This window comes from Mirounga leonina, unplaced genomic scaffold (assembly GCF_011800145.1).
Source record: "Mirounga leonina isolate KUSES-001 unplaced genomic scaffold, KU_Mleo_1.0 Mir_125, whole genome shotgun sequence".
Taxonomy (NCBI): domain Eukaryota; kingdom Metazoa; phylum Chordata; class Mammalia; order Carnivora; family Phocidae; genus Mirounga; species Mirounga leonina.
The window spans coordinates 46,158,973-46,185,468 of NW_023270305.1; the positions used below are offsets into that span (position 1 = coordinate 46,158,973).

The 26,496-nt window shown below is 36.9% G+C and overlaps 1 protein-coding gene and 1 long non-coding RNA gene across 2 annotated transcripts; one reads left to right on the top strand and one right to left on the bottom strand.

The window, feature by feature from the left end:
• Positions 1–216: 216 nt before the first annotated feature.
• On the bottom strand, positions 217–7,001 carry LOC118008039. The gene is made up of 3 exons (XR_004678543.1): positions 6,906–7,001; positions 5,703–5,866; positions 217–1,035 (listed from the first exon to the last, which is right to left on the bottom strand). It is a non-coding gene; the product is annotated as an uncharacterized LOC118008039 (long non-coding RNA).
• Positions 7,002–7,086: 85 nt separating this feature from the next.
• Positions 7,087–26,489, top strand: C1D (C1D nuclear receptor corepressor). Its single transcript, XM_035001406.1, has 5 exons — positions 7,087–7,173; positions 20,626–20,772; positions 21,530–21,596; positions 22,118–22,173; positions 24,851–26,489. The coding sequence occupies exons 2-5, from the start codon at positions 20,635–20,637 to the stop codon at positions 25,013–25,015; spliced, it is 426 nt and encodes a 141-aa protein (XP_034857297.1). The 5' UTR covers positions 7,087–7,173; positions 20,626–20,634; the 3' UTR covers positions 25,016–26,489.
• Positions 26,490–26,496: the final 7 nt, after the last annotated feature.

The window sequence follows — 26,496 nt, forward strand, 5'->3', positions numbered from 1 at the left end:
TAAAAGATTTTATTTATTTATTTGAAAAAAACTATTTTTGTTTTATCAATTTATTCATTTCTTTTAAAGATTTTATTTATTTATTTGACAGAGAGAGACATAGCGAGTGAGGCAACACAAGTAGGGGGGAGTGGGAGAAGGAGAAGCAGGCTTCCGGTGGAGCAGGGAGCTCGATGTGGGGCTCCATCCCAGGACCCTGGGATCATGACCTGAGCCGAAGGCAGACACTTAACGACTGAGCCACCCAGGTGCCCCAAAACAAAAATAGTTTTGATGCATTATAGAACCTTCAGATGAATACCTGGACAGTAATGCATTGTCAGATGGTAATTACTCTCTGCCTGCCTCTTGATACATAAAAGTATACCTTCAATCAGATATGTAGCTTTATGATAAAAAAATAAAGTTTTCATTTATTTCAGCAGTATTATATTTCACCACTATCACCTTTATAATATTATGAAATAAACCCCACTGAATATGTAGCTTATATATTGGGGGTAAGACACCTTTATGGTTTTTGTTTTTTTGTTTTTTTTTTACTTTTACATTTTTTGGTTCAAAAAATAACTCATAATATCCAGGAGAATTAACACTTTACAAGAAGCCAAACTCTCTCCTCTTCCCCTTTATGTATTTTTACTGACCTGTGGCAGTTAGCTAGTGCCACAGAATTGTGTGCTGTGTGGCATATAATTCTATACATTTATTTCTTTGGTGTCTGAAGAATGGCCTACCTCTCATCTTGACCTGGGCTCACTTATGTATCTTGGCAGCTGGTTTGGCTGTGCTTAGTGGGATGACTGGGTTCTGCTCCACGTGATCCTCACCTTCCTCCTGGGATAATGGGCTAGCTGGGTCTATCCTTCTCATCGTGATGGCAGAAGCACAACAAAGCAAGCCCAGGTTTTCATGCTTCCTCTTGCATCATATCCACTATTATTCCATTGGCCAAAACAAAGCAAATGGCCAAACTCATCATCAAGGAGTGGGAAAATATACTTGACATCCTGATGGGAGGAATAGCAAAGTCACCTGGAAAAAGGCACAGACACAGAGAGAGCTGAAAATGCACTGATCTACTACCTGTTTCTTTCAATGATTTAGCCTTCTCATAACAGGGGCCTATGTTACAATGTTGAAAACTCAGTACAGCCTGGCTTAGTAAGGAATACATATAGAAACATTTTCAAAGCCTTAAATTGCAAAATATAGCACCTAACTTCTGTCATAAAGTTTAGGAAAAGCAGTAAGTAGGTTGGAAATCATGATTTTACAGGTTTTACAGATTAGGTTCAGAGCACTTAACTGAATCACACATGCCCACACCATTGATGGACTGATTTCTGAGTCTTGGACCATCTAAGAATGCCCTTTCCCTTTATATCCTTGATCGTCATTCCAGAAAACTCAGGTTATTCTTCATGTGGGAATGGCAGGAGGCACAGAGCTACATGCAATTCATAGAATGGATTCATTTTGAGTAATAAATATATTTATTTTCATTATGCCTATAAACATTGATTTTTTTTTGAAGGATGTTATTATGTGGCAAGGTTTCAGGGTTTATTTATTTATTTATTTATTTATTTATTTATTTATTTATTTATTAAAGATTTTATTTATTTGACAGAGAAAGACACAGTGAAAGAGGGAACACAAGCAGGGGGAGTGGGAGAGGGAGAAGCAGGCTTCCCATGGAGCAGGGAGCCCGACGCAGGGCTTGATCCCAGGACCCCGGGATCATTACCTGAGCCGAAGGCAGACACTTAACGACTAAGCCACCCAGGCACCCCGGTTTCAGGATATTTTTAAGGAGTATGACAGGAATCAATTTCTTAAAGAAGCACTGAATTATCAGTTATTTTTTCAAATGGGCTAATTCTAGGGAGGTTTTAAAATCCTGTCTTTATTCCATTTTTTGATGTAAATAATTTAGGACAATAAAGCACAGTGAGGTGAAGATGAGTGTTATGGTCTGAATGTGTCTCCCCCAAATTCATATGCTGAAATCCTAATGCCCAATGTGATGGTTCTAGTAGCTGGGGCCTTCGAGAGGTGATTAGGTCATGAAGGAGGAGTCCTTATGATGGGATTAGTGCCCTTTTAAACAAGGTCTGAGATAACTCCCTTCTGCCTTCCCCAAGCAAGAATACAAGAAGTTGACAGTCTACAGCTGGAAGAGAGGCTTCACCCAATCTTACTGGCACCCTGATCTCAGACTTTCAGATTCCATAATTGTGGGAAGTAGCTGTCTATTGTTTATAAGGCACCCAGTCTGTGGCATTTTGTTATAGCAGTGTGAAAGGACTAAGACAATAAGGGAAGAAATATAACTTTTCGTGTATTTAGAACGACTTATGAGCTGACAACCTAGCTTAAATTTTCCCATCCCACCAGATGCTTCAAATGAATCAAGTACTCAACACCCGGAAAACAAAACAATAGCAACAACTACAACAACAACAACAACAACAACAAAAACCCAAAACCAAACCAAAACAAAACAATAGGAAGGAAGGAAGAAAAAAGCACAAAAAATAGAAGAGGAAGTGGCTTATTTATTTAGATTAATTAGACAAACAGTACAGATAGTGATGGCATCAATTGCTCATCACCTAGAATCTCCTACTTGGTTTAAAGAAAGAATATTCTTACCACCTGGGCATTCTTCTTCAGGGTGTCATGAAACACTAATGGCCTCCCCTGAACTAAGCCTAATTTGCTGCTAAATTCTCATTGTAATTTTTCTGTTTCTTACAGTAGGAGTCAAATGAGGTGGAGTTAGACTGCAGATTGTCTTCTGAACTAGCAAGTCAGGGTCCCAAATGGGGCTGGGCATACATGCAGGGACTTCCATCCCTCAGTACCTATCTGTCTGAGCAAAGCTTATTTTCCATCAGTCCCTCTCCTGCAAGGCTGGAAGTTGGAGTGGAGTGCAGGGAAGCTGAGTGGTAAAGCAGCCTCACTTGCTTATTTATTCTCAATATCCAGTCTGAGAAGTAGGGAGAGAGTGATTTAGCCACTTTTGGTTCAATGATTAAACAATTAGATTAATGAATGAGAACAAACTTCCAAATGCTGATGTGGACCAGTTCACAGTTGTTTTTTAATTCATGATATATGAAACAAAGAAACAAAGATGGAAACAAAGCTTGCTATTGGAATTGTTAACATTACTATGACCTGCACTTTTCAAAATTGAGGGAGGGGATGGGGGTAGCAATGGGCAATATTCTGCACAGTAATATTCCGTACACATAGACCATAACCTGTGGTGATCATTTCATCGCAGTCCTTAAAGGTCACAAACAAGACAGGAGTCTTGTAAACAAACCACCCATAAAGCTAAAGGGCTGAATTTCAGAGAAGGCTCTTCCTCTCTGGTCTCCCATCCATCATGCTTTTCCCCCCGCTTCCCCTCCCCTTCCCTTCCCTTCCCTCCCCCTCCCTTCCCTTCCTCTCTCCCCTTCCTTCCTACTTCTTTTTCTTTTGTACTTTAAATTTATAGACAAGCTGCAAGAATAATACAATAAACTCTCTCATATCTTTCACCTAGATTCACTGATTATAAACCAAACACTTGGGGCACCTGAGTGACTCAGTTAGTTAAGCGTCTGACTCTCTTGGTTTCAGCTCAGGTCATGACCTCATGGATCTCGAGATCAAGCCCCACATTGGGCTCCATGCTCAGTGGGGAGACTGCTTGAAGATTCTCTCCCTCTAATACTTCCCCCCCCCCACTCTCTCTCTCTCTCAAATAAATGGATAAAGCTTAAAAAAAAAATAAACGAAACACTTTGCCACATCTGAGATCTCCTTTCACATATAATTACTATTATTATTACTATTAATATTTTTTCAAAACTATTTGAGAGTAAATTGCAGACAATATGGCCCTTTACTCCTAATCTAAATATTTTAGCATGCATCTCCTGGGAGCAAGAACATTCTCTAACATAATCACAGTGCAATTATCAAATACAAAAAACATAGATTTAATACTATTATTCAATATAAAATCTATATTCAATTTCAACTGCCCCAGTAATATTCTTTGTAGGGTTTTTTTTTTCTTCATTGATTCGGGATCCAATCCAGGATCACACATTGCCTTTTGCTGTTGGTCTCTGTATACAGTTTCTCAATCTAGGACAGTTCTTTTCTTTCTTTCTTTCCTTTTTTAAAAAATCTTTTATGACATTAACAATTCTGAAACAGAGCTATTTTTTTTTTTAAAGAATGTTTCTCATTTTGGGTGTGTTTGATATTTCCTGAGGATCAGACTCACATAATATCCTTTTGGCAGGAATAACACATTAAATGATGGTATGGTCTTAGCACATCACAAAAGGAGGCATGTGATGTCAGTTTGTCCCATTAGTGATGCTAAAATAGAACACTTGGTTTTATATCTACCAGATTTAGCTATTGTAAAATTACCATTTTTACTTTCGTAATTCAAAAATAACCTATGATGAAGTGTTTTAAGGTGGTATAAATGTCCTGCTCTCCATCAAACTTGTACCTAACAGTTTCAGCATCTACTGATGAATCTCACCTGAGTTGATTATTATTATGATGGCTGTAAAACGGTGATTTTCTTTTGTTATCATCCAGAAGATAGGAAAAAATTATAATATTTTACTCTGGTATTAATTGGGAGCCTGATTTGTAATACATAATTTGAATACTAAGGTCTAAGAAACTTCTTAAATTCAACATCAGAATTTTCTTTTTCTATCAACATTAGAATTTTCTAATTTCCTTTTTCTTAGTGATAATATTGTATAGTGATAATTCCTCTTACTAATGATTAATGTTTATTAAATGCTTACTCTGTGCTGGGCACTATGGAAAGCACTTATGGTGCCTCATTTGCCTCACAGTTATTATTAGCTCTATTTTCCCAATGAGAATACTAAGGATCAGAGAGATTAAATAACTTGCCTAGGGTCACATAGCTAGTTTGTCCTGAACAGCTACTTTTGCATCATCCACCATCATTTGTACTGTGAAGTAATCAAATGGGAAGGAATTGATCTACTCTGGGAATGTGGTCAGTGCCTTTATCTTCCAGTTTGAAGGCCAGCTATATTGTTAAATATTGAGTCTCTCTCATTGCAGCTAAGAGCTGGAGTATTCACCAGCACTGAGGCGAATTCAGCCTCCTGATGTGAAATAGAGTAATAGAAACTGTGATGTAGCATAAGGCAGTGGTTTTCAAATGCTATCAGGAGGTATTCCCTCCTCCCCCAGAGGTTTTGGATAACTTTTCTTTTTTCCTTCTCCTCTCCATTCCCCCACTGCCGCCAGTTTTATTGAGATATAATTGACTTACAACACTGTATTAATTTAAGGCATACAATATAATGATTTGATATATGTATATAAATCATATATAAAAAGTTACAAATGTAAAAATGATGCTCTTAATCACTTACAGTAGTCCCCACCTTGTCTTTAGAGAATATGGTCCAAGATCTAACACCTGCCCCCATGCCTGAAACTGCATGTAGTACTGAACCCTGTATATACTGTTTTTTCCTATACGTACATACCTATGATAAAGTTTAATTTGTAAATTAGGCACACTAAGAGATTAGCAACACTGATAATAAAATAGCACAATTATAACACTATATTGTAATAAAAGCTATGTGAATATGGTCTCTCAAAATACATTATTGTACTGTACTTACCCTTCTTTTTGTGATGACATGAGATGGCAAAATGCTTATATGATGAGATAAAGTGACATGAATGGTGCAGGCATCGTGTTAAGTGACTATTGACCTTCTAATAATTCTAATCATTCATCAGAGGAAGGATCATGTGCTTCCAGATTGCTGTTGACCTCAGGTAACTGAAACCAAGGAAAGTGAAACCATGGTAAGAGGGAGCTACTATACTACATTTCCAATGAACAGTTTTTCCTCTCATATCTGATTGTATTTATTAAAATATAATTTTATGCTTACTGAAACTAATAATGAAAAATCTGTACTTGTATTTTGCCTATTTTTTCCATTTTTCAAGAAATTCATTTAAAAAAATTTTTTATTGTTATGTTAATCCCCATACATTACATCATTAGTTTTAGATGTAGTGTTCCATGATTCATTGTTTGTGCATAACACCCAGTGCTGCATGCAGAACGTGCCCTCCTCAATACCCACCACCAGGCTAACCCATCCTCCCACCCCCCTCCCCTCTAGAACCCTGTTTGTTTTTCAGAGCCCATCGTCTCTCATGGTTCGTCCACCCCTCCGATTTCCCCCCCTTCAAAGAAATTCATTTTTGCTCTATCTTACAAAAGTATCTTTCAGTGACGAATTATAAAACTAAAGAACTTGTGCTTTAACCACAGATAATTTGGGAGTCCGCTCTAGACGGTTAATTTTGAGGCGGACATTGGGAGTGTGGTAAGAAGCAGGGCCCCTGAGGGGCGCCTGGGTGGCTCAGTGGTTAAGCGTCTGCCTTCCACTCAGGTCACGATCCCGGCATCCCGGGATCGAGCCCCCCATCCGGCTCCCTGCTCGGTGGGAAGCCCGCCTCTCTCTCTCCCACTCCCCCTGCCCTCGCCATGTCTCTGTCAAATAAATAAGTTATAAAAAAACAAAACAAAACCCCAGGGTCCCGGAACCAGTTTACGCAAAAATAAAAACCTAGGGCGCCTGGGTGGCTCAGTCGGTTAAGCGACTGCCTTCGGCTCAGGTCACGATCCTGGAGTCCCGGGATCGAGTCCCGCATCGGGCTCCCTGCTCGGCGGGGAGTCTGCTTCTCCCTCTGACCCTCCCCCTCTCATGCTTTCTGTCTCTCATTCTCTCTCTCTCAAATAAATAAATAAAATCTTAAAAAATAAATAAATAAAATAAAAACCTAACAAAGCTTTAGTAACTAACATTTTTTTTTTCTGGTTAAGTATGCCCAACTTGTATCTGGGTGTACGCAGAATACAAATCCAGTAAAAGGTACCCGCCTCTTGCCCCAGACGCTTCCACAGGTCTGGCCTGAGGTATTTGAGGTAGAGGCCCAGGGAAAAGGAGACAGGGGGCGGGGCGAGCCGCGTGAGGTTATCACAGAGCGCCGCCGCCCAGCGGACGGAGCCGGCGCCTATTTGACGTCACCACCGCCTGCTCTTCCTGGAGACAGGACTAGAAGGCCCGCGAGGTATTAATCAAAGCTGGGGTTTGAGTTTTTCTCGTGTTTCTGCAAAAGTTCGCTTCTTCTCGGAGTCCCCCTTTGCATCCCCGGGCTGACTGAGGGGCGCGGGTCGGGCTGCGTAGCCTTCGCGAATGCGTTACCTCTCGCCTGAGCAGTGGGGTTGGAATTGTTGCAGGACCCACGCTTCGGCTTGTCCTGCGGCTGCTAGCCGGTTTTGGCTAACCTTGGCCCCTCACCTCGCGCTCTTGGTCTGTCCTTTAGTTTTTCCTCCTCAGCTCCTCCTCTTAAATATTGGGAGGTGGAGGAGAAATTAAATGACTTCACAATTTTCAGCTGCCGTCAAATCTTGTTTAGGGACGAAGGCCAAAGTGTAGGGTGCAGGGGAATAACTTTGTGTTATCACCGTTTATCATTCACATACGGCCTGCCGCTGCAATATTAGCCCACCTGAGACGGTAGGCTAATTTCGATTTAAAGGTGAAATCTGTAGTCGATAATCTCGACAAAGTTTTTCTTTTTGCCTCAGGAAGGCTAGGTGCGATTCAAACTTCTGTTTAAATTATCTTTAATGTCTTTCTGTTTGTTGACCTCAATTCAATTTTGGCTTGATAAAGGTGTATGTGTCCCGCTTATTAATCTCTTTGGACTGTCTGATAATATACTGAACCGAGAATTAACTGTATTTTGATACAGTTGTATTAATTGGATCTGAAAATGTTGGATCCGAAAATTCAGACAATTCCTGTTGAAATTCAGAGGACCGTTTGTGATTTGTGGACATGCTAGAACTCTTTGTTTTGTTGAAAGATAAAATAATGCCCGTGTGAACAGTGGTTTTCCAAAATGTTACAGGGTGGTATAGCTGCCTTCAAATAGTTAATGTTACAGGTATCATAGGTCAGAGGTGATACAGTTTTTCATAAAACTGCTTTTAATTTTCAAATGGTTCTTTATATGTGTTATCTTAGCTACTGATTCCAAACAGTCGACCCTTCGAGTATGGCTTTGAATAGTCCACATTGGTCGCATTTGGTCATTTTCACTTTAGTAAATTAATAACTATTACCACTAGCTAATGTGTTGAGTGGTAACTGAGCCAAGCACTGTTCTAATAGCTTTACCAATATCATTCATTTAACTTTCACAATCGTCCTATATACGGTTATTATTTTAGAGATGAGAATTTTGTAATAAGTGAATTCCATGGTTTTGGAAGGTAATTTTGCTGCTTCATATGTGTAATTTTGAAAATACTTTGAATTAAACATTAGCATTAAATAATAGTAAATTCATTATAATCTGATGTAATTATTCATCTCAATTTTGAGCAACCTTTTGTAATTTGTATCTTTTTCTATTATAAGACTTTGGGATAAATTTATTTTTTAGAGGTTAACACCTTTAAAAGGAAAAAGTATCTTTTCTCAGGTATTTTACTGTTAGTTTGAAGGAGAATTATAGGTGGCATCAACATGGACTGTCTGCCAAAGGAGCAATATTATTGATAGATTGTTGTATGTGTGTTTTACCATTATTTTCTAAGATAATGCAGTGTGAAAAGGTCATTATGGTAATAGAATTCTGGTGCAACATCTGCAGATGTCTCAAAATTATAAATTGGATTTTTTTCTGGTTTAGTTCATAATTGTATGTAACTCTACTTAGCATAGGAATGGAAATAGCCCTAGAATGTACCTTATGGTATATTTTTCTTTTGGGTCCATGTGGTGACTTCCTAATATCTTTAAGTACAAACTCAAATCTGATATTAGGATTCCCAAAATTTGTCCCCAGTTTACTTTCATTGGTTTTGAAGTGGTAACAAACAGTTACTAAGTACCTAATATGTGGCAAGATGTTATGTTAGTCATGTGCAGATGCAAATGTCATGCAGTATAATTCCTGCTTTGAAGGAATAACGTAGAGGATGAATAACCAGTGGGATGTTCTGGGCAGAGGAATGTCATGATCTGATTTAGGTTTTTAACAGGATCACTCTGGCAGCTATGTTAAGAACAGATTGTTGGAGAGTGTGGTAGGCAAAAGCCAGGAGACTAATTAGGAAGGTGTTGTAATAATTCACATGAGATTATAGTGGCTTCATAGGGTGAAAAGAAGTATGGTGAGAGGCAGTTCAATTTTGGATGCATTTTGTAGGTAAAGCTAACAGATTTGTTTATGGATTGAATGTGGATTGTAAGAGTGAGATAATTTTCAGGGTTTGGGGCTTGAGCAACTTGAAGGGTGGAATTGCCATTAACTAAGAAGTGAAAAACTAAGAAAGAAGTTGTGTGGGGGAAGATTAGGAGTTCAGTTATGACATGTTAGGTTTGAGATGTCTGTTAGTCATCCAGGTGGCGATGTTGAGTCTACCAAGTTAGGAGTTCAGTGGGGGGAGTTCATTGTTGGAAAAGAACATTTGGGAGTTGTCAGTGAACAGATGGTACTTAAAATTGTGAGACTGGAGATAATCACCAAAGGAATGAATGTAAACAGAAAAGAAAAGTAGTATAAGACTGAGTCCTTAGGCATTTTAGCCTTTATAGGTTTGGGGAGATGAAAAACCAGCAAAGGAGACAGAATAAATAAATAGCTAGTGTGGGACAATGACAGTTTTGAGAGTCTAGTGTTGTGGAATTCAGGGCTGAGTAGTGTGTTCATTTTTGTCAAATGCAATGAATGAATGGGTCAAGTAAAATAAGGTTTGACACCTTTGGATTTACCAAGAGACATGAGAAGGAGTATGATTGATGGATATATAATAACTAAGTCTGGAGAACCTTGGGAACAAAGAAGAGAGATACTTTTGTTTGGAAGCTGTGGGAGCCTTTATAGAGGAGGGGCATTTGATGCTGGTTTAAATAATTAATGTAGACTACGCCCAGAACATAGGGGATGGGATGTGAGGATGAGGTAATCCAAGCAGAGGGAGGGGCCTTACTTTTTTCCCTTCAAGGCCATACCTCCCAGTCAGTTGTTTTAAGGATGCTTTTCCAAGTTCTTTCCTAGCCATTTCCTCATTCTGGATAATTATTCTTGCTCTAGGTCTGAAGAAATTCACAAAAGACACAAATTAATGCTAGTTATCCTCAACCAGGTACTCGCTCAGTTCCCTGACAATTCTTTTATTTATCCCTACTCCTCCTAGCACATACTCTACAATGCCATGTAAATGAATAACATTTACTGAGCATTTACTACATGCCAGGCACTAAGGAGTCATTTATTTAATAGATATTTATTTAGCAACTATGACATGCCGCCACGATACTTGGAATGTAATCATGAGCAAAGACTTGCCCTATACAGGATTATAGTCTAGTGCGGATGATGGGTGTTCATCAAATAATCACAGAAGTATAAAATTACAACAATGAGAGGGAGAAACCAGGACGCTGTGAGACTCTATAACTAGTGGATGTGACTTGATCTGAGTGATGAGGGAGCTGGGTTAAGCAGGCAAAAAATGGTGGTGACTGGGAGTCCTCACAATTCTAGGAGTTCTAGGCAGAGAACAAGGCCAGAGAGGCTTTTGTACGTGAGAATAGGGAGAAAATGGCCTCATGGTGGCTAGAAAATTTATGTGTAGAGAAGGGAATCTATTCATATGGTTCTTTGAATATAATAGAGCTAAAGAATATAGGTTTGATTTTAGCTGCTAAGTTGGGAGAAATGACATTGGGCATATTTGGGAATAAATTTCAAAATTTCAGATAATTAAAAAATTTATGTATGATATGTAAAAATATATAATTATTATAATATGTTATATTTATTATTGTTTAAAACTCGTAATTCTAAGAGTATAATGTAAAATGTGCTCCTTTACCTTCCTGCTTATTGGTTTCCCAGAAGTCGCCATAGTTAGCAGCTTCTTCTGTATCCTTTAAGAAATTTACGTGCATATACAAGTATGCTTCCACACTCATACATCTTTTTTCTTAAAAACAAATGGGTTGTATTATATATCCTGCTCAGTTTTTGTTCACTTAATATATCTTAAGAATCTGAGCTCTACTTTATACTTTTTCACTGCCTCAGAGTATTTTATTGAATGACTGTGTCATAATTTATTTAACCAGTTCTTGTTAATGGACATGTAAATGGTTCTCTGCTTTAAAGTTTCAGTATTTTAAAGAGGGTTACAGTAGATGTCCTTGAACGTTATCTTGTATGAAAATGTACTCTTTGGGAAGTAAAATTGCTTGGTCAAAGAATTTGAACATATATAATTTTGAAGCAAGGTGCCAAATTCCCACCACCCCCCATACTCAGTTTACACTCTAAGAGTGAATGAGAGACTGTTTTTCCTCACCTTTGCCCATATTAGATACTATCAGTCTTTTTAATTTTTGCTTGTTTGGCAGATGAAAAGTGACATCTTGTTTTAGCGATTTATGTTTCTTTGATTATAAGATTGAGTAGCTTTATCTTTATTGGTCGTCTGGATTTCCTTTATATGTGAGCTTCTGATTTTCTTTGTTCATTTTTCTTTTGGGTTGTAGGTATTCTTTTTGTTGTTAAGTTGATTTGTAGGGGTTCCTTTTTATGTCTTTGTGTTGCAAACATTTTCCCTAGTTTTACATATGACTTTTGACTCGTGTTCGTTTATTTATTCATTCCTGCATGCATACATTTTTAGGAGGGCCAGATAATGTATAGGACATCAGGATTTTTTTAAAAGGAAATTTTGACATTATTGAAATAATTTGACATTCTGGAATGTCAGCCTTTGTTGGAAATGTTAGTAATATAAACCTCATTTGAGGCCACAGGGTCTGTTTTGTTTTTATAAGCTTTGTTCAACAACTATCACCCATCTGTTGAGCGCACCCAGTAACCTAGCTTCCCTTTACCCCCAGTTATATTTGGAATTGAAATGGCAGATAATATAGCTGCTTTAGTGTTCTAGACTGTAATTTCTGTTTAGGTGTACCTCAATTTATGAACGGAGTTATATTCTAAATGTTAGGTTTGTGAGTTAGGTATCTAATTTCACTATAGAAATAATGTGCATAGGTTCTTTTTTTAAAGATTTATTTATTTATTTTGAGAGAGAGAGCGTGCACGTGTGAGTGCACAAGTGGGAGGGAGGAGCAAAGGGAGAGAATCTTTCAAACAGACTTCCCGCTGAGTGAGAAGCCCGACAAGGGGCTCGACGAGGGTCTCGATCCCGCAACCCATGACATCATGATCTAAGCTGAAATCAAGAGTCAGACACTCAACTGACTGAGCCAACCAGGTGCCCCTATACATAGTTTTTTTTTTTTTTTTTTAAAGATTTTCTTTATTTACTAGAGAGAGAGAGAGTGCACACAAGCAGGGGGAGGGGTAAAGGGAGAGGGGGAAGCAGACTCCCCGCTGAGCAGGGAGCACAATGTGGGGTTCAATCCCAAACCATGGGACTGTGACCTGAACTGAAGGCAGATGCTTAACCGACTGAGTCACCCAGGCGTCCCCCACCCCGCCCCCCTAAATAGGTTCTTGTCTCTATTCTCAAAGTATAAGTAATTCGTGAAGGCTAGTTTTTTTAAAATTGCGAATTCAAGATGTCCTGTAATTGTGCCCCTATGTACTTTAGTATGCATCCTTAAATGATATCATTATATAACTATAATGCCATTTTCAGCTGAATTCTAATTTCATAGCAAAATTATCAATAATCTCTTAGTGTCATCTAACACCTGATCCATATTCAGATTTCTTTGTCTCAAAAATATTTTTTTACACTTGATTTGAATCAAGATCCAAACAAAGTCTACATATTCCATTTGGTTGTTAGCTCTCCCAGATCTCCTTAATCTCTTCTTCCTCTACTTCTCCTCCCTTTTCTTAGTTTTTCTTCATCACATTTTTTGTTACAGAAACCGGGTCAATTGTCCAGTAGAGTATTTCTCATTTCAGATTTGTCTGTTTGCTTTCTTGTGGTGTTAACTTGTTTCTCTATCCTCTGTATTTCCTGTAAAATGGAAGTTAGCTTTCAAGGCTCAATTAGATTCAGAGTCAACTTTTTTGGGAAGTTGGAAATGCTACACAGATGGTGCTGTGTACATCACATTGCTTCACATCAGGAGATTCATAATATGTTTGTGTCCTACTTTCAGTGATGTGAAGATTGATCCCTGGGCTTAAGTAGTGACAGTCTCACTCCTGTGTTGTAAACTTCCCCATCACCCCTTTATCTGTCAGTGATTGTTGCCTGAATCTATAATTTCATTAGGGGTTGCAAAATGGTGATTTTTTTTTTTTTTTAATTTGTCATTCCTTCACATTTGTTAGTTGGAATTTGAACTCTAGTTTTATTACTTGGGAACCTGACAATCAGGAATAACAAGGCTATTGTGGGAGAAGTTCTGTCAGAACAACAACTTGTAATGCCAGGAATGTACCTTTTCTTGTTGTAGTTCCAGAGGCTTAAACGAGTGTGATGGTCTTTTTGATGTGACAGCTTGACTAGGCTGCAGCCCCAGATATTCAGTCCAAAACCAATCTAGGTGTTGCTATAAAAGTATTTGTAGGTGTGATTAAAATCTACAAATTAGCTGACTTTAAGTTCGGAGGAATATTCTAGATAATCTGGGTGGGTTTGATTCAATCAGTTGAAAGGCTGTAGAAGCAGAGCTGAGGCTTCCCTGACAAAAAAGAAATTCCACTGTGGACAGCAACTTCAGCCTGTAGCCAAGACTTCCAGTATGCTCTTCCTTGATGGCCTGCCCTGCAGATTTTGGAATTACTTAGCCAGCCCCCACAGTTGCTTAAGCCAGTTTCTTTCAGTAAATCTCTTCATGTATCTCCTATTGGCTTCTTGCAATAAATGTCTTCAAATCTCCTATTGGTTCTCTGCTCTGGGTGAGCCCTGGCTGGTGCCAGGAGCAACTCCCCTGATGCCGTTCTCTAACAAAATGGGGTGGGGAGTTGTGGTAAGGGTCAGAGAATCTACACTATTTAGGGTGATCATATGATTTATTGCTCAAACTGGGACTTCTGAAAGAGAAATGGGGAGCTGAGTGGATGGCCAGTAGAAACAATAGGCACAAACTAGGATTGTCTTGGGCAGATTGAGACATAGTCATTCTATGTGTCAGCCACTGGTGATGGAACATCAGTATGACACAGCCCCTTCAAGGAGCTTGTAGTCAAAAGGGAAATTAATTATATCAACAGAAAATACCAGATAGTGTTTTAGTGATATGACAGCTTGTAGTTGCATTTTTCAGAGAGAATAGGAGGGTGGCACTCAGAGAAGTCCAAAGTTTGAACAAAGTTAAGTGGGAAGAATGGTTAATGTACAGAAAGCCATGTAGGTGAAAGGTGTGAATGAGCGTGGCACATCTGGAAAACTGCCATCATGGCTGCAGCTATAGGATTGGAAGAGGGGGGCAATGGAAGATGAGGTTAGACAAGCAAGGGTCATGTCATAATGGGCCTGGTATCCATACTGAGGGATTGGGGAGCTATTGCAGGATTTTAAGCAGAGGTGTACCATGACTAGAGTATCTTTATAGAAAAATCATATCTTGTAACTTTTCAAAATTGAAAGTGGAAAAAATTGACAGTAGGGAGACTACTCAGAGGCTCTTGAAATGATCTAGTCAGTGAGAGTGGAGGAAAGCTTGTGGTGTAAGGACATTGAAGCCAAATTGATGGGACTGATTGGATCTGGGGTCTGAGGAAGGGGTGATGGGTGACTCCCAGGTTCCTGACTGGATTGACCTTCCTGAAGTAAGAGAATCGTCGGCAGGAGGTAGGGGGATGGCTTCTGTTCTTGTGTGATGCTGTGCACCCCTCCTTTTCTGCCTGTATTATGATTTTCCTTACCAGTGAGAGGAGGGAGGGAGTGGCAGTAACATCCTATAGAGATGACTAGGGAGGGTTCCCTCCATCTGCGCTTAAATCTTAGCCAGACCTTAGGGATGGAAAGAAGCACATTTTCTCCTGCCCTCTCCTACCTCCACCTCTGCTGCTGGTACTTCAGAAGGAGCAGGTCGAAGGGCGAGAAATACCTATAGACTTTGGGAGAGGGTAAGGAGCAGAGGAGGTTGAGTTCTTTTCTTCTTTCCCTTTGGACATTTTACCATGTACAACTTTGGGCAAGTTATTGACCCTCAAGTAAAGGAGTTAATGTGTATAGAGTACTCAGAATAGTGCCTGGCTCATAGGCAGTGATTTTCAAATGTTTGCTGTTGCTGCTAATACCATACATTTCATGGCTTTATTCTGGGATCTGAGTAGCAAAGGGAACAGAGGGAAGTTTCTGCAGTTCTCTCCTTGTAGATTTTCCTGTGGAAGGAACGAATATTTAGGAACTGTCTATATAAAATGTTAGAAGAAATCATATGAATTGGAGGGAATTTCTGATAATAGAAGAACCATTATTTTGTAGTCTGCCTTGCCTTTATTTTTTTTAGTTAGGAAAAAGGCAAGTGGTTCAGTTCATATTTAATGAGGGTAATTATTCTTACTGCTTTGCTTTCAGTGTTCACCCTAACCCATTTTAACAATAAATAACTGCTTGTTTATTGGGGCTTAGGAACCAGGAATAGTTGTAGGAAAAATCCCCATCATGATTCTGGAGAGGAAAAATATTCTCAAATAGAAAAATTGGATGAAAAAAATGCACATTTAAATAAAGGCCTTACTGTGTTTTTAATATTTGCAGTATTTGTTAAAAGCCAAAATGCATTGTTAAAATATGCCTTTATTTGAATTTAATGATTTGTTTTTTATTACAATTTTAGTACATGCTTTTTGAAATAACAAAATTTAGGGATGCCTGGGTGGCTAAGTCAGTTAAGCCTTTGACTCTTGATTTCGGCTCATGTCATGATCTCAGGGTTGTGAGATCTAGCCCCAGTTTGGCTCAGTGCTGGGCATGGAGCCTGCTTAAGATTCTCTCACTCCCCCCTGCCCCGGCTAGCACACGCATGTTGACTCTCTTAAAAAAAAAAATTCATGAAGAATGAAGAATTAAAAAATGAGTCTGCTTTGATCCTATTCCCTAATCCCTGCCTCTTCTCAGAAAGAATGTCTCTTTTTTGTGTATCTCTTTCCAGACCTTTTTCTACATATCTACTTCTCATTGTGTGTTACTACATAAAGATTTACTTATTTGTTTTTAATACTCTTTTGGTTGGATGTGCTATAATTTATTTAACTGTTTCCCTATTGATGAATATTTAGATTAGTCTTTCCAATATTTTGTTAAGAGTTTTTTCATTCAACAAATGTTTGTTGACTGTCAGGCAGTGCTAGTAAACAAAACACAAAAATTTCTGCTTTAATGTGGCTACATTCTTTTGGAGGTGGCCAGATAGTAAATGAATAAAATAAATATGTCATGTTACTGAGCACTGTGAGGTAGAGAAGGAGATAGGAGTGCTGGAAGTCGGTGGGGGTGGTGGGTGCATTTTAACAAAGGGTGATCAGGAAAGGATTGCCTACAGGTGACGTTTGAGTAGAGATCTGGTGAAGATGAAGTAATGAACTCTGAAGCTCTTGGTGCAGGAGAAGCATTCTAGGAAGGGAAGAACAAAGGTCCTGAGGTAGGGGCATGCCCAATGTGAAGGGGAAGAGCAATGAGGCCATTATGGCTGGAGAGTCAAGGACCATTCTGTAATTTTAGGTCTGAACAGTTGGAAAGGTAGAGTTGGAAAGACTATAGCAGGCAAGATTTTGGTTTGGGCACATTACATTTGAGAATCTATTAACATCCAACCAGAGAGGTATTGAGTAAGCAGTTGGAAATGTGATTTGGAGTTCATGGGGAGGTCAGAGTTGGAGATGAAGACCTGGGAGTCATCAGTATATTAATGTAATTTAAAGTCCTGAGTTCACTTAGGGAGTAAATTGGAGGGGAAAAAAGAATCAAGGACAGCCTGTGGGCATATCAAGGGTAAGAGGCTGAGGATATGAAAAGGATGCAGCAAAGGAGACCAAGAAAGCAGCCATGAGGTAGGAGGGAAACCAAGAAAATGTGATGCCCTGGGAACTAAAGGAAGGGAGTGAACAATGTCAAGTGATGAGAACTGAGAATTGACCATAGAATTTAACAGTGTGACTGTGTGGGTGACCTTGACAAGAGCAATTTTGAGTGAGAAGGAGGGGACCTGGTTGTAGCAGATTCAAGAAAGAATGGAAGGAGAGGAATTGGGACTGTTCGTATAAGCACGTCTTTCAAGGGTTGGAAAATGGTTTTTTTTCCTGGAGGGGATATGAAGTCAAGATGTTTCTTTTGTTGTCAAAGATGGAGAAATAAAATGTGGTAAACTTATGGTTAATGATAGAGCAGAAGGAAAACCTGATGCAAGAGAAAGTGGGAGAGATTGAGAGAAGAGTTCAAGGTGTCCATTTTAATAAATTTGTATGTATGTATGTATACAAGGATTTCTGTAAGCTAGATTCTTAAGACTTCCTGAGTCAAAGGGTGTGTACATTTAAAAAATCTATGCCAATTTATATTCCACCTTCATTGTATACCCTTGCCAACATTGAACTTTGCTAATCTTTAAAATTATTGCCATTCTGATGGGAGATATCTATATTATTTTAATTTGTAGGAATTCTTTATATAATCTAATTCTTTAATATATTTTGGTAAATATTTTTCCCAGGCTGTTTCTTGCCTTTTAACTTTGCTTATGGCATACTTTTACCATGTAGATTTTTTTTTTTCTTTCAGTTTTTATGTAGTTAAGTCTGTCACTCATTGCCTTTTATAGCATTTGGGTTTCATATGGATTATATAAATATTTTAATCTTTTAATATGCTTATACATTTACCTTTTTAATTCATCTGGAGTTTATTTTTGTGTATGTTATGACATAGGTATCTCAGTTTTTCATCTTTTTCTGTGTTCATAAACAGTTAAATACTATAAGAATTAATTGTTTCTTAAAGATTTGAAAGAAATTACCTGTATCTTCTAGACTTGGAGCCTTTTTGGAGGGTAGACCTTTGACCTTAAAATTTTTTTCTGTGGTTAATCTATTTGTTTTACATACTTCTTCTAGGTTAATTTTGGTAATTTCCCCCCCCCGAGCACCTCGTTCTTTTCATCCAGATTTTCAAATTTATTGGCTTAAAATTCTACGTAAGGAGAAGAAACACTAAGTCTTCCCCATATTTGCAGTATATCCCTTGTACTTACACCTTTATCTGGGCAGCAGCTGCTGGAGCCTTCCAAGATCTAGAGATTTTGGTTTAGCTGTTTTCAGCCCTCATGCCCCAGTTCTTAGTGCCCTTCATCTTGGAGTTAGTCATACATTCACCTTCTCTTTTGTTTGTGGGGGATTGCAGGCTCCTTGGCTCTCTTTCCTATCACGCTGATCCCATTTGCTCTTTAGTTTACAAAAATTTGTGCTGTTGAGGTCTGCTGATGGATACATGCCCTTTTTGGTTTCCAACATTACCATGGACTTATTTTTGGATTTCTTTTGTCATTTGGAGAGATTTTGGGAGGGATGAGAGGCAAATACATATTTTTAGTTAGCCTTTTGAAATAGGAAGTCACAATTCCTTCCTGTGTGGTTTTCTTTTATCAGGTCCTTTGTTCAATTGCTGGTTGCACAGTAGTTAGATAGTAACTTTACAGCCCAAGTAGTGATAGCCAGATAGACTTCACTTTTCTTTTTTTTTTTAATGAAACCAGATGACTCAGCAGAATGTACTTGTTGAATAGAAATGTTGACACATTGTCAATAAATATTCCAATAGTACTTTTTAAAGTTAAGTGACATAGTCGTAACATTTAGAATTATAAGGGACTTTACAGATCATTAGACCAACTGCCTTATTTTATGCATGAAATATTTGAGGCCCAGAGACTTTCAGTGATTTATCTAAGGTGACAAAGTCGGTGATCAAGCAAGACAGAAAGCCCAAATTTCTTTACTTCAGTTCTACTATGCTTTGCTATTTTACACATTCTTGGTTGTTCTACTTAGCTTTGTAATGAAAGAGGTATTTTCAGCTAATACATATTTTTTAAACCTACAGATGGTACGTATGGCTTGGGATTGCTTCTGAAAATTTGGTCGTAGATATCATATTAAATATGTTGGTGTGGATTTTGTTTTTTCTCACACAGATAATATGTATTATGATATAAATGTGAATTTTATTTTATTTTATTTATTTTTAAAAGATTTTATTTATTTATTTTACAGAGAGAGAGAGACAGTGAGAGAGGGAACACAGCAGGGGGAGTGGGAGAGGGAGAAGCAGGCCTCCCGCCGAGCAGGGAGCCCAATGCGGGGCTGGATCCCAGGACCCTGGGATCATGACCTGAGCCGAAGGCAGACGCTTAACGGCTGAGCCACCCAGGCGCCCCATAAATGTGAATTTTAAAAGAATGGGCTGTCAAGATATACTCTAGCCTAAATGAAAATCATATCGTTTATTTCTCCCAAGTTTCCTCTTTTCTGCTGGTAGACTTTATGTGATTTATGGACTCTCTGAATTTGTTATTACTATTTTAAAGAGGCTTAAAGAATATATATAAATGTAAATATAGGCTTAAAAATGATTTTAGTGATAGTCATAAGCTATTTCAGACCTAGGTTTTCTAATTTTTTAGTTTAATATACCATGCTGCTAGATCAACACCTAAATTAGTTAATTATAGATTTTATTTATTTATTTGACAGAGAGAGATATCTAGAGTAGGAACACAAGCAGGGGGAGTGGGAGAGGGAGAAGCAGGCTTCCCAAGGAGCAGGACCCTGGGATCATGACCTGAGCCGAAGGCAGACGCTTAACGACTGAGCCACCCAGGCGCCCCTCAACACCTAAATTTAGAAGGGCTAAAATTTTTCAAAGTTTTTCAAAGAAAGAGCTTATTTTTTCAACAAGCATAGGATATACTCATTGTACTTTCATAGCTTTGGTTGGTCTTTAATTTCAACAGGTTTTTTTTTTTTAAGTTTTTAAAATGTGGGATTTTGATTATTGATAATCCATGTTTGGTCTTTGTTCTTGAAAGGCATTGAGGCTCTGATACGTGTAGCATTAGTGGACTTGGGTGGGTTCTCTTCTCCCCCTGCCACCTCGAACAATTTGAGGATGGAAAGTGAATGTAGTTGCTCTAGAATTATATTTTAAGATTTGTATAGTTATCTTTAGGTTTTAACTCTTTTAGTACTTTTTATTATTTATTTATTTATTTATTTATTTTTTAAAGATTTTATTTATTTATTTGAGAGAGAGAGAATGAGAGACAGAGAGCACGAGTGGGAAGAGATCAGAGGGAGAAGCAGACCCCCTGCCGAGCAGGGAGCCCGATGTGGGACTCGATCCCGGGACTCCAGGATCATGACCTGAGCCGAAGGCAGTCGCTTAACCAACTGAGCCACCCAGGCGCCCTCGTTTAGTACTTTTTAAATGCATAATATTGATTTTGTTTTTGTAAACTAAAGAGCAATCTCTGTCTTCCACGAATTCTAAAAATTTTTTTTTTCCAGTTGGTCATAATGGCCGGTGAAGAAATTAATGAAGACTATCCAGTAGAAATTCATGAGTATTTATCAACATTTGAGAATTCCATTGGTGCTGTGGATGAGATGCTGAAGACCATGATGTCTGTTTCTAGAAATGAGTTGTTGCAGAAGGTATTTTAAAAATGTAATTTCTAAAAATGTAATTCATAAAACAGAGTGCTATGTTATGAAAATATAGAAGATACAGATTAATGACATATGCTCCTTTTCCCCTTAATTTCAGTTTTATAAGTGTTTGGGTATTTTTTGGGGGAAAAAACAAAACAGAACTCCAACCTTAGGAAATACTTCCTAACTATATTTTTATTTTCACTTGGTTTTGAGAAAAGAGGAGCTCTCAACAACATTCTTTTTGACAGACTCTATCTTTGACCTTTTAAATATTACAATGATGTTATCAGGGTTTCTGGAAACCCTATAGGACGAAAAGAGTAAATTGACTTTGACATTCTAAAACAAATCTCATTATGTTTCTTCTGTCTTTGGTATTGCCTAAGCATTTTAGCCTGCCTCTTATACATAAATGCATCATGTACAGTGTTTATATTGATAAATTACTTTTGACATACAAAACCCAGATCATAACTCCTGAAATTAAAATAATTGAAAAGAATTTTGCTTGGATTATACATTCCTTGTCTAAGTAAAGTTGATACCCTGAAGTGAAAATTTGTGGGCAAAATCACTGGTTAACAAAACTTTTTCTTTTTGCAAATTATTTCAGGATCATTTGGTTATTGGATTATAGGAAGGGAAAGAAACATCTCTTTGATACATTGTATTTGGTGAAAGTCTAAAATAATGTGATGGTGCTCAGAATTTGTATATATTTCTTTTTTCTTTTTCTCTCTCTCTTTTTTTTTTATAGTTGGACCCCCTCGAGCAAGCCAAAGTGGATTTAGTTTCTGCTTACACATTAAATTCAATGTTTTGGGGTATGTATATTAATTTGGAGTTAATTAGCAAATTATTTATTGTGTCAAAGGTGATTTATTTTTTAAATGCTAGCACTTTATATACAGTTATACTTTATGGCAATTTTAATAGTCAGATATTTATTTCTTTTAAGTCAGAATACCAGATATCCATGAGGCACATAAAAATTTAATAATACATAGAGGTTGAATAATTTAAGATTTAATTAATCTTTTTTTTTTTTTAAGATTTTATTTATTTGCGAGAGAGAGAATGAGAGACAGAGAGCATGAGAGGGAGGAGGGTCAGAGGGGGAAGCAGACTCCCTGCTGAGCAGGGAGCCTGATTCGGGACTCGATCCCGGGACTCCGGGATCATGACCTGAGCCGAAGGCAGTTGCTTAACCAACTGAGCCACCCAGGCGCCCCTTAATTAATCATTTTTTGTGACATTTCTTTTTTGTGAGTAACTAGAGTTTCTTTAATTAATGCTCTTAATTAATATATATGCCATTTTATTCCATGAAATCTTTGTCTTGTAGTTTATTTGGCAACTCAGGGAGTTAATCCTAAGGAACATCCAGTAAAGCAGGAATTGGTAAGATTGCAGTGGATTTTTTATTTGACTCTTTGTTTGTTGTGGTATTCCTGAAGTCAAAGTCACAGTACCTTTATCATACTAATTATGGAGAACAAAATTACTTAAGAGTCCAGCTTATGAAAGTGAGCCAGATTTCCTTATGTCTTTTCCTTACCTTTGTCAAAGAAATGGTGTTCCATATATTATATAAATCTCTGGATGGGAAAATGTTACAATTCAAGTAATTATTTATAACTTCCATATTATTTTTTCTATAAATTCTTGAAATCCTGTTCATCTCTACAGCTGCCTTTTTTTTTTTTTAAAACTCTTACACAATTCTTAAAAGTATATTCTAGTTGATTTACTAGCAAAGACGGGAAAGTTTCTCCCCCACTTTTCAATTCTTCCATTAATTCATTTTCTCAGCAGTAAAGAATCCAGTTCAGCAACAAAGCTAAAAGCTTTTTTGGCACCAGTTGTATGTGTACTGTCCAGTAATTCTGCATTAGTGACATATTTACAACCTGTAATAAATCTTCTAGGTTTGTCTTTGTATTCCATTTAGATGTATAAGTACAGTATATAAGGTCGGGTATGTTGGAGTTTTTGCTGACTTCAAAAATTAAATCATTCAATATGAAAGAAAAAATTAGAAATCTAACTTACAGTTACCTTCTTGACTTGGCTTTATGAATAAGAATGTTAATAAATTTATTCTTTGTGTTTATAAGTTATAAGGTAAATATGTGAAATACACTTGACACTGTATTATTATTCTCAAGTCTTATGGTGGTTGATACGTATGTTATTTTCAACTTAGTAGAATACTTGGTCATTTATTTATAAAAAAACGAGTAAACCAGGTATCTTGTCTTCATTTTATAAATATATGGACTAAGGCATTGTCTTCTTTTAAAGTTCTTGGGGGAAAAACAAATTTATTTTTAAATACAGAAATTGTGAAAAATACTTAAAGCAAAAATGTAAAACAATATGAAGCACAGATCTTGATTTGACCGGTGATACTGACTTTAAAATCTTAAGAAGTGTGCCCTGTATCATCTGTTTTCAACTTTCTAATATGGACTTTACATTTATAAGGTTTCTCATTTTTCCTTTAATACAAACTTATTTGTAGTGTCTTAATACTTGGTTCTGTCATTGGAAATGGATAAAATCATCATGTGTCTTTTTTCTCTGTCAGAACCCACTTTATGGAGGAGTACATTCATATTCTGGACGATGGTTGGCACATAAAAAGCGTACATAAACCCATTCTCCTTTTCTGACCTTGTGACAGACATCACTAATTGATCACAGAGTTAGTGTGTGAGAGGAAACCTATTTGTCATATATATCATGAATGGGGAAAGGCATTGAAAATAGTCAATTTATTTACAATTATTACAAATAATTGCATGCCTACTGGAAGCCAGGCATTATATCCAAGTGAGATGATTCCTCTGTGAATAAAGCTGATAAATACCACTACCCTTGTGGCAGATGCCAGACTATCTAGTGGAGGGAGACCAGCAATTAACATAAACAAATGATAAATACATATAGATATATAGTATGTTAGAAAGTTATATGTTATGGGAAAAAAGAATAGCATAGGTTGAGGGGGATTAGAGTGCTTGAGTAGGATTGCCATTTTAAATGGTAAAGGCAGGGCCTATTAACAAGGTTAACATTTGAGCCAGCTGGAAGGGAGAGAGGGAGTGGCTATGTGGATATTTGAGGAAGATCATTCCAGGCAAGGCTGGGTGAGTGTGTGTTGGGAGGACTTGGGCTTTTACTCCAAGGGAAGTAGAGAGCCATGAGAGGATTTTGAGCAGAGTTGTCAGCCTTTCACAATTAAAAAGTTCTAGGGGTCTGCATTTTTCTGAGTATATTTCTATAACTATTTTGATTATTTTAATGAAACTTGCTTTTTATCAGTGATCAATCATTTACTATGCTATTTTACGGCTCTCATCCCCTTTATTTCTCCAGTGAAGGTATAAAATAGCCCTTTATTCTGATTAATGGTCTCAGAGGATTCGAAGTGGTATGGCAACCTTATTATGTTCCTCACCTTGTAAAGTCTGATTAGAATTGATTAGAAATATAGAAACTATATTTCATTAGAAAGTATCATGTGCTTATCAATCAAAACTATGAAATTGAACAAAAAATCTTGTATTTTCATTTTGCTTATTTTAATTGTGATACTGGAAGGTAAAATAAAAAAATAGTTAAATACTACTTCTTCCATTTCCTGTTTAGAAAAGTTTCAAGAGTTTAATTTGTATGTTGCATACAAGTATATGAGAGCTCTATTTTCGATTATAGACTTCAGATACATGAGAGTTCTTATGTGGATTTAGGTTAATGTTAAATTAAAAAATATATAACTACATATGAACAATTCAGTGTTTATCTCTGTAGTGATGTCTTAGTCTAGTTCTTCCCCTATTGAAACACTCCAAATACTTCTGAAATGACTTTTTAATGTCTATGCCCCCCAGACTATGAACTCCAGAAGAGCATGGAACATGTTTATCCTATTCACTTGCACTTACTAGCACCACTCAATAGGCAATAAATACATATCTGTTGAATTTAACTGAGGTATAGTATAATAAAGCTTAGTGGTGGTGAACAACTTAGTAAATCTAAATCTATTGCCTTTTTTTTTTTTATCTTTAAGGAAAGAATCAGAATATACATGAACAGAGTCAAGGAAATAACAGACAAGAAAAAGGCTGGCAAGCTGGACAGAGGTGCAGCTTCAAGATTTGTGAAAAATGCCCTTTGGGAACCAAAACCTAAAAATGCATCCAAAGTTGCCAATAAAGGAAAAAGTAAAAATTAACCCTTTGGTTTTGATGTACACATATTGTAAAAGTACATCACTTTTACTGTTTTCCATAAAATAGATGATTATGTGGCATTGCAAAGTTTAAATGTATTTGTTATTGAATCCATATATAAAATTTACATTTTAAATTTGTAATGCTAAATATTCTTTCCCCTAGAAAGATTAAGTTATCTTTATTGATTTTCCTATAGGACACAATGAGGTTTTTAACTTTGTGATGTATTTTATATTTATAGTTTATCATCTCTCTTGACAAGACTCTTATTTCCTTATACAGGTCAATCTTTCAAGTACCATTTTATAAGCAACTATGAAATTTAAGTTAAATGTTCTTTGTAAACATTTGTCTATTTTAAATGAATGACTTTATGAAGTATGCTATCTGAAGGCTAAAGTTATAAATACATCGGTTTTCACTATATAATATTAAGAAAGAATAAAATGACTTAAATGCCCATTTCTTTCCTATGTAGCTACTTCATCATGTTTTCATGATTTTGGGAATTATTGCTTTTTTGATATTTGAAGTATGAAATTAAGACTTTAAGGTTATATTTTAATTCTTGGCAATTTGCCTCTATGTCCCATTTAAGGTAAAATATATTCTCATTAGCTTTAGATGGGAAATGAGGCTGTATATTGATGGCTGAATTTTGGCATAATGGCTATACCCTATCAATAAAGGCTGTAAAGGTTGTATAGATGACTGTTTATTTTTCTCTTTTGTGTAAATTTGCCTTTGAAATTAGGAAGATAGGTTTTAGAGATTATTAGGAATAGAGAAACTCGAATTTTTGTTGCTTATGCATCATGCCTATAGATCTGCTGGCCTCATTTTTTCACATTTTTTGATTACATGGTTTTGAGGTGGCATCAGGTACATACAAGTATTTTGGAACAACTTTCTTTGTTTATGTAATGCCACAGTTAAGGAGAGGGCAAGTCCAAAGGAGATTATATTGTTTTAAATTCTGATTTATTTTTCAGAATATTTGTTACAGAGAATTCTACATATTAAAATTTTTTTTAAATGTCTAAGTCCTTGAATTTTAATTATATGCTCTTAATGCTTTCAGTCTTTGAATCCACATATCCACATCATTATGTATAGGAATGCCAAGTACAGTAAAGTACTTTAATTTTTGAAAAAGAAGTTGTTAAAATTTTCTATGTGATTAATTCTCCATAAGTAACCTTGAATAAATGGATTTCTTGATTTATGGTAGAAGATATTGGAAATGGTCTTAAAATGTAATGGATTTTGTAAAGCATGTTGAACTCTTTCTATGACACATGAAGAGGAAGTCACTGATAGATGCAGAGTCTTCTGGCTCAGATGTCAGACAATTTTTGAAGTGGAAGAACATTTATATTTACTTCATTACTTTTTTTACCCTCATCCTCTCAAATTTCTAGCTTTTTTAAAAAGTAACTTCTTCATGAGAGAAATAAATGTTATTATGAACAAGTGTAGT